Source organism: Bemisia tabaci, chromosome 4, assembly GCF_918797505.1.
Source record: "Bemisia tabaci chromosome 4, PGI_BMITA_v3".
Lineage (NCBI taxonomy): Eukaryota > Metazoa > Arthropoda > Insecta > Hemiptera > Aleyrodidae > Bemisia > Bemisia tabaci.
This window is the reverse complement of record NC_092796.1, coordinates 43,498,958-43,514,165: the sequence shown is the minus strand read 5'-3', so window position 1 is coordinate 43,514,165 and position 15,208 is coordinate 43,498,958. Positions and strand designations below refer to the sequence as shown.

Below are 15,208 nucleotides of genomic sequence, written 5' to 3'. Positions count from 1 at the left end.
ATGAACACTTACAGTTTTACAGTTATGGGGTGGATTCAAAGAAATAAAGAGGTTAATGGATAGATGCCTCAATATAGATTGATAACCATTTTTATTTAGAGGAAACTGTAATCATAACAAATCTTTCGGTATGGTTATTTTTTTAATAAAAATTGGGGCCAAAAGCTATAACGGCAGTGCTACAATACAACGAAATTTAAATTTTTTCTGCGATGCGAGCAATTTTCGAGGCAAGGCATCCATTCGCTCACGATCAATACCTCCCCGAACGGATGACGCACAGTGGAACGAACCATTAGATGCGGTTGGACATGGAATTTAGTCAATATAGGCTAAAATTTCAAATTTTCAAGTTTATTTCGTCACAAATTCAATCTCTAGGAGTGTTTCTGAAAGGAAATTTCACGAAAAAACCACTGCAGGGTGTCTAGTATTTTTTAATTTTGAAAAATCCTAATATTTTCCTGATTTTTCCCGATATTTTATAAACAATTCCTGATTTTTTCATTTTGAAAATTCCATATATTTTCCTGATTTTTCTCGTTAAAACTATTTTTATTGCATAAATGCATGCGGGAACTAAATTTTACGACAAAGTGAGAAAAATTCCTGACGAAACGTCCGATTTTCCCGATTTTTTCCTGATTTTTTCCTGATCGGCCAAAATTCCTGATATTTTCCAGTTTTTCCGGTTTTTCCTGATGCTAGACACCCTGCACTGGAACCACCCTTAAACTTTTTTGTTTCATATTTTCGAGAATATAAGCTTTCGAAGTTTCAAGATTTTGTCCGACTTCCCCTATTGACTCGATCCACTATGCGACGCTAAAGTTGGCAACCGGAGGAATCAAGTTTGAGCACCGTGAACTACGTCTCGGGTCTCGGTCAATGATGAAATGATATGATGATGATGATGGTGCCCCGCGGTCATGAGTTGACAGAGTTTCGGAGTCGCCAGCAGGAGTCGTTACAATGACCACAGCCCAACGTCCTTTGGTGACGTTTCTTAAGACGTAGAAGATCGATTTAATGTGACGCGATGCGACGCACAGTGGATCGAGTCAATGGGAGAGGTCGGACAGAATTTGGGAACTTTAAAAGTTTATAACCCCGTTAAATCAGACCTTTGAGCTTTTACAAGTGATTCCATTGGTTTCCTCGTGACATTAACTCTAGATGAGCCTCTCCAAATTCAAAATGTGACGTTAGGAACGTCATAAAAATGTGCAGTTTTAGTCAAAAATTGTATGTCCGATCTCCCTGATTGACTCGATCCACCGTGCGACGCTGGCGGAGAGCGCCGAGCCCAACTTTTCCGAATTACTTCTTTTTTACCAACGCTGAATCGTCGATCCGTGATTCTCTGCCCTTCGTTTTGGCGCGGCTGATTTCTATGACTTAAAGTTTTGAATTTCCAAAGGTACACTGGAAAAAAAAAGTCGCTTGGATCTTGAGTCCAGACTCTTAAAAACATTGACAAGAAAAAAAAATGATCTTGATTCAATCGGACTTTTTGCTTGTATCAAAAGGAAATCCACCTATATCAAGAGGCTCGGCTCTTCGATTCAACGAAAAATCGGATTGAATTAAGAGTATTTTTTCTTGTCAATGTTTTTAAGAGTCTGGGCTCTATATCCACGCGACTTTTTTCTAGTGGAACAAGGAAAAAATATTCCAATTTATGTAATCAAACGATTTTGCTTTTGGTCAACATTTAGAAGTTCCCACGGATCTTCAAACGCATCGATGTATTTCGTAGAAAAATTACGTTTTTTGGAAAATCTGACACTCCAAAAAAATGGTAAATGGTAAATGGTCAAAAAGGTGAAGTTTTTTTCCGGATTCCGCAACAAAATGATACGGCAATTGCCTCATGCGGACGTCTAGAAAAAATGTAACTTCCTTTTCAGACGCAAAACAAACAGATTATGTAAATGGGCGAATCTCGATCGTTTGATCAAAGAAATTATTATTTCAGGAAGGTAGGAGAAAGTTTTAGGCATACGTAAGGTGTGCACCTAGGAATTTTTTGCTACCAAACCCGACTCAACGTTTTACACCCTCCGGATTCATAATGCAAGTCTGTAGGGTCCTATAGGACTAAATAGGTCTTTAACAAAAATAAATAAAATATTGAATAAACATAAACAAGTTGTTATGCCGCATCGTATTTTGAATGCAAACCCGTTTGTGAGATTACATCTTTGATCCCGCGCGCCCGGGCGATCATAGCCTGAAGGTTCCAGTTCATAAACATGTGAAGCTAATCCCCCCTCTCTCCTCAAAATTTATCAAAAACGACGGGGGAAAAAACTCAAAGAAGTCCAGATGCGATATTCTCGATAGAAAGTAGGCTTTCAGAATACAAACATTTGATTATTTTAACTGCATCTCTTTTGCTCTAACCTCAACCAACATTTTAACATCTCCTCCCCTTTTAATGATACATTTTACGGTGCCGATAATGATTTATTTACTATGCACCGTCGAATCAAATATTGTTTATCACTGATCAGTCGTAACTGTAGTTCAGAAGTAGTCGTAACTAAATATTTTTACCATATGGTAAAATCCCCTCAACGCAATTATCAATTTATGGAGCTCCGCGTCTTCCCGGTACGCCCCCAAACTTTCGTGCATTAATGGAGCACTACTTGGACATTCCGAGGAGGGAAATATTACAAATTGATTTTACACTGAAAATGTCGGAGGGTATGATTGACACAACTAATATCAAGGAAATCATAAAAGTAGTGAACGAGAAACACGCAGAGATGAAAAGTCAAGTGGATGTAGAACGCTGCGCCTGGAAATCTCGAAAACGCCTTCAATCGGCCGTGTATGCAAAACAGCATCCCCCGTGTACGAATAGTTATCTTCTTCATTATAGCGTTAATGCTTTTAATCACTGCGTTGTTCGACACAAATATTGGACTAGTTTTCGTTATAGGGAGGGGGAAAATTATTAACTTATTTATTTTACTGACCGCGTCTATAAAAAGTGAGAATAGAATGTAGGATGCGGCCAGAATTTAAACAGAGAATAATAGAAAAGTTAAAGAACGCAGGATAATAAATCAGTGAGTGACATTTTATTCACTGGAGCCTTTTTTGCCTAGGCGGCTCTATTTTAATCTTTCATTTTCTGTTTTCCCCAAAGACAACAGTACTGCTATGCGTCATAACCCTGGTAAAAATTGGCGATAAGAGCTGCGTTTCAAAATACCAAAGGAATTCTTATAGCCGGCTAAAGAAGGCTACAGAAAATCATATAGCTGGCTGTAGAATGCGGAGAAAATCATACGGCCGGGCTATACGAAGCGATAAAAAATTATGCAGCCGGGCTATAGTTCCTATCGCCGGGCTTTACACGTTATCGCCTGGCTGTTACTTTTCCGCCATCGATTATAAAAGGCTATAAGAAATTGTGTAGAAATTCGTGTGCTTTGGAAATCATTAAGTTTGATACGGAACCACCTTAATATTTACAAAACACACATTATATTTTCCTTTAATACATATTTTTTTTCATCAATTAAAATGAGAATAATCCATACAGGATGTGCAAACATTTCAAAATCATGAGTTGAATAACGCTGACTCCGCCAGATTAAATATTAGAGCCTAACACAAAACGGAGCGGCGACGCACTGGCGCCTACAAACCTAACATGGATACCTCACGCATTGCGCAACGCGTGAAGTATCCCTGTTAGGTTTGTAGGCGCCAATGCGTGTTTCGCGGTGGCTGCCCGCCTGCCACGGCGCTTGAAGCAACTATTTCACACCAGAGGTATTTTACAGTATCATACGAAACTAAAGGCGCTCTAATATATTAGTAATGGCAGGCATCCATCAAAAGTACGGAGCTTTCCTCGCAAAATAAATCAAGATACTACGGCCCAAAAGGAGAGCATTATTCCAAAAACTCACTAAGTCCTAGCATCCGTAATTAGTAACGTTTAGCATACACTTTATCGCCTGGCTGTTGCTTAATCGCCATCGGCTATAAAAGGCTATAAGAAATTTTGTAGCCGGCTATAGAAGCTATTGGAAATCTTACAGCCGGCTGTGGGTCTATGGTATTTTGGAACACAGATTCTACTGCCAATTTTTACCAGGGAAGTCATAAGAACGCTGTAAAATCATTTGATTTTTTTCGAATCCCTGATGAAATGTTTGCTTAATTTAAAGGAAAGTGTTGTTTTTTAAGAACATTTAAAGAAAAATGTTTTTTTCTTTAAATATTCAAACATGAACATTAAATCAAGTAGCGAAAATAATTTTCAGAAAATTTCAAAGCAAAACAATCATACGTTTTCCAGAAATTTATTGTTATCTCGATAGCACCTTGCCAATTATTAAAAGCTCATATGACGTTTATTATCCTTGGCACGACAGAGCGCAAGATTATCTCTCGGAACATCGTCATTAGATTTGCCAGCATCCTTTAATTCATGATTCTATAGAAGATAATTTGAGATAATTATGCTAATATTTTTTCTTAAAAGAGTCGCTACATATTTCCCCCTTCAGATTTGACGGTCGTCGCCTTGCTTTTCAGTACTAGCGATATTTTAACAACAGCATGAATTTACAAAAAATAATTTCTCACCCTGTGCAGCAATAATTGTTGATTTCGGACACCCGTGAGATTTTACAACATATCCCTTCAAGAGTTTTTACTGACGTCAATCGACGTAATGATTGTCAGCGATTCTCGGGCCGACCTTTGAATCGAAACTGCGCCATTGTGTGACACAATTACGTCATTCTGGACCACCGAGATGCAACGGGGTATGCAGTTATGCACATGCTTCCAACTTTGCGCTGCGCAGTTAACTCGCGGTTTCTCCTCCCCTTCTGCTGAACTCGAAATTCCCCCTCGGAGTAACAACATTCTGAAACAGAGAGGAATTTTGATTAAACCCATGGGCATGCATATCTCCTGAACTCCGCCACGAGTCAAAACATCCGCCTAAAGTTTCACAGAATATTCTGGAGCCGAATATTAACATTCCAAAATCGATACCGCCTCTTCGCGGTAGATTCTAGATCGAACGGCGTTCAAAGGGCCCGCTGCGTAGATGCAATTTTGGCGCCAACTCAAACTCGTCCCGAAAGTAGGTCAGGTCCTTTTTTCGAATCGGGCGATTCTTCAGGTACTTTTCGAAAAGCATAATCGATAACAGCGCAATTGACCCTTCAAAACCGAAGTTTCAAGGCTATTCCATCCGCTCAGATGGCTTAAAATTACAATTGCGCCGAGATTTCGGCTTTTGCGACGGTGCGGGATTTTAATCCGGCGACAGGCGTGTAATTCGATAAAAACAAGGAGGCAGCGGCAGCACCGGTCGTGTCGGGCAGACTCGCTCCAGACTTCTGGACTGGAAGTGGAAGATGCAACCGAATTATGGTGGTAATGGCACGAGGACTTGGTTGAATGCGCTGGAGAAGCATGGGCATGGTAAACACTACGCACCGAACGCGAGGTCCGCGGGCTGGCGGCAGCATGGCAGGCCGCGGCCGTGGTGGGGTGGGCGCGGGGGGTGGCGGGAAGGCGTTATCGCGAATCGATAAACGGCGTTGCAGAGAGTGGAGAGAGCTGTTGTTATAAGCAGTCTGTGTCGACAGCCGAAACTCATTAGTCCTCCAGAGTCCGTGTCGGTCCAATTCAATTCTCCTAGAGCTTTCAGTTTTGGTTCATGCCCTGCTTTCGCGTCTTCGCATCCGTATCCGCGGTTCTCGAGCTTTTAAAATGAGAGAGCACTCGCCCTTGCGGGTTTCGTTGCGATTGCAGTTGCGTTCGAAAGGAGAAGTGTCATTGCCGTTGCGAGAGCTGGCCGAATGAGCCGTGACCCGAGCGTGCCCACCGGTGCGACGAAAATACCTTCCTAGTGCAACGAATAAAAGACATTTTATTTTTAGGTCTAGTTTTCTATTCTATCTCGCTGTCAGTCGAGCTGCAGTCGGAGTCCCGAATCAGCGTCGCGTCTTTTGTTCCCGCGTGTGTGACACAAGTGCTGAACTTGGATCTTTTTCCCCCGTGTAGTGTCCCCCGATCGCCACCCTGGCTAAGTCGTTAGATAAAATCCTCAGAAGGTTTGGAATGAGGGCAGATTTACAATCGTTCATCAGGCACACATCTTCCGATCACTTCTCAGAGAGCAGTATTTAGTAATCGAGGGATGAGACTTGCTTGAGCTCGCTCCATCCTTCCGCTACCCTCACCTGTTTGGTACGCAAGCTTTTCGTTAGCCCCGCCAGTTTTTGAGTTTTCTCCCCCTACCTTTCTCCGCATTTCGGAATCGCTTTTTCTGGAGTTTTTCGTTTCCCGTTCTTCGCCTGTTCCCGCTACTCTCGCTGTACCTGCCCGGAAGAAGGAATTCGTATTGATCATCCCAGGAAGAAGCACCATGGCTCCTACCAGTCTCGTCACCGAGAGGGCCCGAAAGGACTCAGAGTCCTCCGAAGACGAGGTCTTCTACAAGGAACCCAAGAATGTCGGCTTCAAGACAAGTAAGAACCATTCGCACATCTTCATTTTTCACAGCCTTACTTCTCACCCGCTACTGCGCGCCAAGACTGAAATGAGGTCACCTACCTATTTGAAAATAAAATTTCTCGTCAGATCAATCTCGCTGATTTCTTGTCGGAAAAGCTCAAGGAGTCGGCAAAAGCATCACGTGTCTTTTCGTCCTGCCTATAGGTACCAAAGGTACATGGATGGGCACAGTACACTTTTCAAGGTACAATATACTGCAGACGTGCGGAATTGAATCGAACACTTTAGTGGGATGAGGTATGTGCGAGGAAACGAGATGGATCCTACCAATAATGTATTCTTGAAAGGTTTTACCATTTACTTTTAAAGCAAGTAAAAAAGGGCAATATCGTAAAAGATATTTCATGTTCCGTTGCAGTACGCTTTAATACTCAAAGCTAATAAATTCATTGTCTCCGTTTAAAAAATCATTTTACTTCAAAAATTTTATTTTGAAGGATGGGCACTCTAAATGCAAACTTGCCTTTAGTTTTCAAGGGCGGTGCCTTGATCTTCGCAATGTTGAGCTCCTACGAGCAACCAAAGCGAAGGGTTACGTAACGGTCAACTTTTTCCACAATTGGAACTTTTTTTTTGGACAGAGAGATATCTTTAAGCCACACCTTTCCACCCCGAAGCAATGAAAATGAGGGGAGGGTATTCCCAAGCGTTACGTAATGCATAACGGAGGGTCCGGGCCCTAATCCGCGACATGGGTGCGTTACCCTGGAGGAGGGAGGGTGGAATTGGAGGGTGGCTTTTACACGTCGCCATCGGTGGTGAAAGTATCAAACCACGTATCTCCGTTTGCGACGTTGCAAATCTCACGCCACACATTAATTTTCTACCAATGAACGGTGTTTAGTTTTGGCACATTTTTTCGTCTGATCGTTTTCCCGTTTTTTCAACAGTCTTTTCCTACAACTTCGCATTAAAAAATCTAGCAGTATTTACTTTTTTGGAAAAAAGAATGAGTAAACAATTTTATGCATCCCCAAAAATTCGTGGCTTAGTAGTTTCACGGTCGATACCTCTTAAATGCCTTTACAGAAAAAAATTATTGAAACAAATTACCTTTCTTTAAAATGTAAAATTATTATTTGAGGCCGTTTGTTCACCCCCAGAATCGGCACTTACAAGCGTCTATCGAGATTAGTTGGACTGATTCTGCTGATAACCTTTTTGCCCTCGTAATCGGCGAGTACTTTGTTTTCCAATCTAGTATGATCTTATCTCAATGATAACTGGATTGATAGTGTGTCTTGCGGCTACGAATCCATGAAAAATGCACCTACTAATACGCCGAATTATTACGTGATCACCGCACATTTCGGCAACGCCGTTGGGATCACGCGATCGTGAATTCAGGTCGCTCAACCCTGTGAATTTTACATTTAGATGGCATCAAAGTTGCATAAAACAGCCCGAAACATCGGACGACCATCGGAAGGCATTGATTATATTCAGCAAGAGCCCTCATCATCGAAAACTCCGAGACCTAGTTAAGGTTACATAAAACCTTTCTCATCTCCAGCAGTTACTTTGGGCGCAAATCCATGTATGCTCACAGCAGCTGAGTATGATCCGACCGCATTTCTTTTTATTTTAATGAATACGGTGTCTACAGGAGGCTGTTAACGACTTGAAAGTCATGAATATGTATCTCAACTCGTGTCACCGGCATTGGGATGACTATACTGCCATGCTAAGGAAGAACGTCGTATGAACCTTCAGGCGTTGCCAAATTTCCTTTGGTAAATCACGAATTTTCTGGAAAATTTGTAAATATTTTTCCTCCAATTTTTCAGACAATTTTGTTCGCAATTTCGCCCGAAGCTCCTGAAAATTTCAGAGAAAAATATTCATTAATTTCCTCAAAAATAAACATTTTAGTGAGGGAAATTTGGCAACTCTCAAATGTCTATACGACGTTCTTCCTTAGCACGGCAGTATAGGTGGTACCGTGCAAATAATCCACATCTGCCGGTTTATGGTGATAACTTACGGCAGGTAGCCCATAAAAAAAGACTGTTTAATCAGTAGAAGGGAGTCATTATAGGAGTGCCGCAGATGGGGCTCGTTCGGTGACAGTGTTCTTGCTCGTGTTTTCAATTGCCGTTATCGAAACCAATTATCGATCTATCAAGGCTTATATCTTCAAGGTCTCATTATTTACTAAATTGGGACAACTTCCGCTTTTTGGATAATGAAGTCACTCAATTTTAACCTTGGAATTATGAGACCGGCCATAAATTACGTCTGGTATCTAGAGAAGTATTTGTCACCCCTATTCTTATCGTAAAGAAAAAAGTGTACCATTCGCTGATTCAGTTAGGTACCCATGTTTCCCCGTTCGGAGGCCTTTTACACGGAGAAAAAAACTTCGCGCGTGGGACCCGAATTTGGGGTCATATGGATCTCTGAAGTTTTCGGATAACGTATCTAAAACCTTGAGGTCGAGCTGCCGAAGTTCGGGTCACACATCTGAAGTACTCCGATACATACCGAAGTGCCTCGATGTCTGGCCCGAACTTCGGTAGCTCGACCTCAAGTTTTCGGATGCGTGATCAGAAAACTTCAGAGATCCATATGACTTCAACTTCGGGTCCCATGCACGAAGTTTTTTTCTCCGTGTAGGAGTAAATGTGATGTTCCCTCGCTTATCAGAGGTGGTTATTTGCCCAATTCGGAGACGAAAGTTTGAAATTGGCCTACTGCCCGCTCCGGTTTACCAGGCGCAAATAACAACGTTACGTAGGTTCAAAAAGGCACCTACCTGAAGTGATCGGCGTAAACTTTCTTATCGCAGTCGTGCAGGAATGTTAGCAGAAATCGCCGCCAACTCATGTGATGCCGAACTTGGTGATAAGGAACAAAACCAGGTTGCCAAAGCGGTAAGAGAAATCGTGAGTTTCATCTATCGTCAGAATGAAACGGTTGTCCTGCGCGAAGGAGTTATGCGCGCATTAGGTGAACTTGAAAAACCTCGTCCAATTAGGTGACCGAAAATTTCGGCTTGAAAGGTTTTTCGCGCTTTAAATTGGCATCATCTCTGTCATAAGTTTATCATGAACAAACTGATATACGTCGCTATCTGAAACTCGTGACCTTTTATGACCTTTTTCGATATGTCGGACGTACATATGCATGATATTGTCGCTCGACTGGCAAAAGGGCGTAACTACACATTATGACGAGCCCGGAAAAGAAAGGTGCATGGACGACAGGGCTTAGTGCAAAATGTATAGTTATGCCCTTAAGTCTGGAGGGCGACAGTATGACGATGAAGTGTTAAATTGAGTTCTCCTAATGTCCGCCTCAGTGTGGCAAAATCTCGCTAAATTCAAAATTTTGAAATTTCCCTTGATATATGTCCGGAGATCTCCAAACTTAATGAAGTACAATGTTTCAAACTGTCGATTATTAGCCGTACAACGGATATTCATAAAAAGTCTGCCAACATTACACATAGATACACAGTTTTACTCCTATTTATCGTCTGGGTTTCACCCGCACGAGAGAAAAGGAATGACAATCCGAATTTTAAAAAAATAAATAAATAAATAAATAAATAAAGTCTCCTGCATTTGGAGGTGTTTTTGTTACGGTTGCATGCCCATCCCTGAAATTTTCACAGCCTCGTGAAATTTCAGGAATTTTCACGGAAATTCAATGTTTTTACGTCGAAAATTCATACAAAATTCAAGTTTTAAGTATAAAAGTGAAAGATGCAGGTCATTTCTAATGTTAATAGATGCACACAATTAAAATACAATACACTAATTGCGTAGAAAAATAGGTTCTTTTCAACGAATAAATAATAAAGGCAATTTTAAAAACAAATAATCCGAAAAAAATACCAGGAAATACATCTGAAGTTTTTAACGTAGGTATAGGGACTGTTGAATTTTTTATGTAAGTCTATCGTGTCCTCGGTAACTCTATCAATTTGAAGATTTTTTTTCAAAGACTGAGCTACTATAGGGCGGGTATGTCAGTGCTCCGTGACCACTAATAGTTGGCTCTAAGAGGAACCAAGACAGTGGCGTGGCATACTTTGCGATATATCGATTGATCGGTCATTTAAACCTATGGAAAAGGATCGATAAACAGGGTGTTCGCAGCGAACACCTTAATAATCGATTCTTTACCATAGGTTTAAATGGCAGAACAATCGATACATCGCAATTCACGCCACGCCACTGCTGGTTCCGTCGATGTGATGCAGGTATCTACGTTCGTCATCGTGTGATACCTTTATCTGCGTTCGTCATCAAAGAATCAGGATGAAGGGAAAGTAGAAAAACCGCATTTTTAAGGGAATAACCACCCCATTGTTTCTGGTTTCCATTATCCATGCCTCGGTTGTTCTTTCGAACGAAATAGTTCCATATAGTCGCTGTGCCTTTTAGGAGGAGTCGATGCAGAATAAATTCGGTCTAGCCGAGTTCTTTTCCGCGAAAAAGAAAATGTCTTCTCGATGTACCTCTTCTGTTTTCGTACGCATATTCTAAATAATCTCACGTGTCGTGTCGTATTGTAACTTGAAAAATCCTCATACTTCGAATTTAATAAGAAAGCGGGTTTCGAGGGTGCTTACAAGACGAGGATCGATCGCAACATGGATCGTGCGGAAAGAAAATATACTCCAAATTTTGGTCACGTTCAAAGTAAGTCGTGGTTTTTTGTTCTGGAGGGAATAATCCCTGTGAAGCATTTGTAGCAATTTCTTTGTAAATTGTCTTTCTCTCATTGATGAATGAACAAAATTTATCTTACACCGCGTATATGACAGGTGAAGCTTGCATTACAATCATTCAAATCATTTCTGACCCTTTAATATGCCCGTGCTTGGGATAAAGACTTATGGAGTAGGTATTGGAATGTTGCCAAATTTCTCCGCAGGCACAATCTCAATTTTTGAGAAAATTTATGAATATTTTGCCTTGAAAATTTTAGACCTTATAAATTAATTTGCGAGTAATATTCTCTGTGATTTTAATGGAGAGAAATCCCTCGGTCTCCTTACTATCGGGGGAAATTTGGCAACGTCCACTTGTTCATACGGCGTTCTTTCTGAGGATAACAGAATAGCTGTTGAGTATCCAGAAAGAATTATCAGGTTACGTAAAGCGTGTTCGGCAGCCGAAAATCTTATTTCTTTTCTTCTTATTATTCTTCGATTTTATTGTATCGTACATATATTTAATTAAGTCGGGAGAATGGATTTGTGCTGCTCTTATTCAGTTTTTTATGCGGGTTTTCTTTTCCTCCTTTTTCTATCACTACCTCTTTTTTAAATCTCATGTGCACGAGTAACGAGTGTCTGACCGTAGCTAATGGACCATTAAGTGGGCACACGAGCTATCAAATTAAGAAGTCATTCCTTTGATGGCCGCCTTACAGTGGATCGAATCCATAGGAGAGGTTGGATACGATTTTTTGGACTAAAATTGCAAATTCAGATGTTTTTTCCGTAATGTTTTAAAGTGGGAGGGGCGCTTTATACAGTAAATTTTACGAGATAACCAATGGGACCATTTTTAAGACTTCCACGTTTCGTAATAATGAAATTACGAGCTTTTTAAGTTTCCAAATTTTGGCCGACTTCTCCAATTGATTTGTTCCATTTTGCGCCTCCAGTTTTAATCCCAGTTTCGTGCGGAAAGACGCGGAGGAAAAGCTACCAGTGACAATGAAGTATCTGTTCGTATGATTGTGAGAGTTTACGCTTCCTTGCTCTGTCTGTTGCTTGATTTCGGCTCATTTCCGTGATGTTTTACATTCAAAGTAAGACGGACAAAAGAAGAACTTCTTTACGTAACGCACCATTTCAATGCCTTGCCCTCTAAAATCTTTTGCATACGCAGTTTTTAACTCTAGTTTTCTTTGAGATAATAGCCAAAAACTTGCATGTTACCGTCTATGACCAGTTTTATAAGAAGGCAAAGTTTATCGATTCGTAGATCATGTTTAAAACAGGAATACTACAGAATTTTGGAATAACTTTCCACGTGAACTCACTTTTCCTGGCCAAAAAGTTAATGACGCGTTACCTAATAATGAGGCACTGGAAACGAAATTATTACATGCTACACTATTTGTATGAGCTACTTCCGGAGTAGAGTCATTTCAAATTGCAAGTTGCTGTGGTTGCATAACGTTCGAAATGTAAAAGTGTCAGTATTTGCCCATACTTTCACCTGCACGAAATAGAGAGCGAGCTGTATACTGTATAGTCGTTTGAAAAGACACCAGAAAGCGAATCCAGCAATTCAGCAACACCAGATTGCCTCCATTTAAATCTATGTCAAATAATCGATTCTGGTCATGCAGAGCATCAGACCTTTCCAAAAATCGATACATTTTCAAAGGTTTAAATGGGGTAAAGGTATCATGAATGAAACGGATAAATGGCACGGAAATCATGAATGAATCGGATTGTGTGAAAATATTCGGATACATGGCTTAAAAAATGTGTAGGTATAGTACCTATTGAAAGTGTGTAGCGCTAGGTTCTCAGGTATCTACTTTTGAAAAGAAAAAATAAACAAATTCAAAGTTTAAAACTTAAGACAGTTTCTTTTTTTCTTTTTTTTTGTAAATTGATAGGGAGCCGCATGCCGCAATGCACTGGCGAAAAACACATTGGATCTAGAGTCCAGACTCTTAAAAACATCGACAAGAAAAAGTACTTTTGATTCAATCAGAATCTAGCTTAAATCAAGAACCAAGCCTCTTAATTTAGGCGGATTTCGTTTTGATTCAAGCAAAAATCCGATTGAATCAAGAGTATTTTTTCTTGTCAATGTTTTCAAAAGTCTGGACTCTAGATCCAATGTGTTTTTTTTCCAGTGTGCTCTCAATATTTTACTAAAAATGAGGAAGGAAAAAACAAGACGAAAATTAAAAAATTAAGACTACTTTTTACAGACCCATCCATACCTCTGAGCTCGCCTTTATCAGAGTTAGATGGACGATAACGTTTGCAACAGTGCAAGAGCATCAATGTAAGTGCATAAGAAATGTAAGCGCTCATGAGAGTCGCAGAGATATGGGTTATTACCATACGGGCACTTGTTGCACTAATCTGTAACAGCTAGCCGGTCTGCCGTGGACTATTATCCAGGTCTCATTATCACTTCGCGTCACGCTTACATGCATGTAAAAGAGCGATAGGTCCTTGAAGGTTGTGGTCAATGTTACGGAGATTCTCGGCCAGATTGCACGGTTTCTCCCATAGAGAACGTAGAGCCGTAATATGATGAAGTGAGCTGGGGCCATCGGGACATGTTCTGGTCAACGAGTTCCGAACCCGATGTGCGCCGAGATTCGGTCACCTTTTCGATCAAAAATGACGATATTTAATACGTAGTAATTCATAACATCTTTGTAAACACTGGATGGCCAATCGCCGGCCGTGCACTCGTGTATCGAAAACAATCGATTATGTATCGAAACGGTGACCCGGCACTCAGGAGTCATAGAATACGGTGCGACTGGAAAATGCCTAATACTGGCGCCAGCTCCTTCATTCCTATTACGACTCTATGTAATACGTGGTTTTTCTTCACTAATTCTGCCAAACTGACTGTTCCGTAAATGAATAATCTTGCCACCTTTGCGACAATCGTATCATTCCAAAACAACGATTAGCTCTCCTCAGGAGTGAGAAACTTTTTTTTTTAAAAAAGTGTATATGATAATGATGGTGTTTAATACTTTATTGTAATACTAATAATTTTATTTTAATCCGGAAAATTGTAGACTAAAACTGACCAGGTATGTCAGAATATATTACTATCTCAGTTCATTTTTTGCATTTTAGGTGTAAAATGAACGATTCAGGGGCCGTCAATATCGCAGGGATATTATGATTCAAATAGCTGCTCTTTTGACACATAGGCTTTATGTATAACTAAATACCTCGAAAGAATTTATTTCAAACTTCACCGAAAATATTAAGTTCTCGGAAGACGCCTTACTAGGAAGCAAGTCATCCCTTTTCGAATCCATTCGCATAAGAACGTAGAAATCTCGGGCGCACAAGCCGATTTCAGAGGATGCGACTATTTTAACGCGTACAATCCATTTTTGCCTAATCACTTTATTGAAGGCGAACGACACTGCCTCGCGAGAACATGCAAATAGCAGGCATGCAAACCAATTTTTAAGGATGCATCTATTCTAACGCAGAGGATCCATTTTTGCCTAATCACAGGCGTGTAAGCCAATTTCTAAGGACTCGATTATTTTAACGTGTGGGAGTAATGTTTGCCGAATCGCGCAAATGAAGGCGAACCACGCCTCGTCGCAAAGACGTGAAAGTTGCAATTTGGTCGTATTTATGCTGAATAGAGCTATGTGTAATGTGTAACAGCATTATGTTCATGATTTGCGTACCTCGCATAGTAATTCCCTTCAATTTAATTCATTTGCACGCAGCCTTTTTAGAATAAATGCCAACTTTTGAGGATGCGACTATATTTTCATGCGAAGGTTCTATTTTTGCCTAATCCCTCAAATGAAGGCGAACCACTCTGCATGACACTAGGCATTGTTGTTCAACGTTCGCATCTTTAGTGCAAGTGCTAGACTGCGATTGAAATTCAGTGCGATTTCTTGACCGACGAAGGGTTGGCAAGTACGCCTTTCCTTGCAGTTC

At 40.6% G+C, this 15,208-nt stretch overlaps 1 protein-coding gene across 2 annotated transcripts in view; it reads left to right on the top strand.

Annotated features, from left to right (window-relative positions):
* LOC109037929 (6-phosphofructo-2-kinase/fructose-2,6-bisphosphatase) overlaps positions 1–15,208 on the top strand; it is a 61,624-nt gene that overhangs the window by 30,969 nt on the left and 15,447 nt on the right. The window contains exon 1 of one of the 2 annotated variants that reach the window (XM_019052793.2): positions 5,594–6,518. The exons of the other annotated variant lie outside the window; for it this stretch is intronic. Within the exon in view, the coding sequence (XP_018908338.2) occupies positions 6,416–6,518 (103 nt within the window). The 5' untranslated portion in view covers positions 5,594–6,415. Of the gene's footprint in view, positions 1–5,593; positions 6,519–15,208 lie in introns of those variants that run through there. 2 annotated transcript variants of the gene reach the window in all.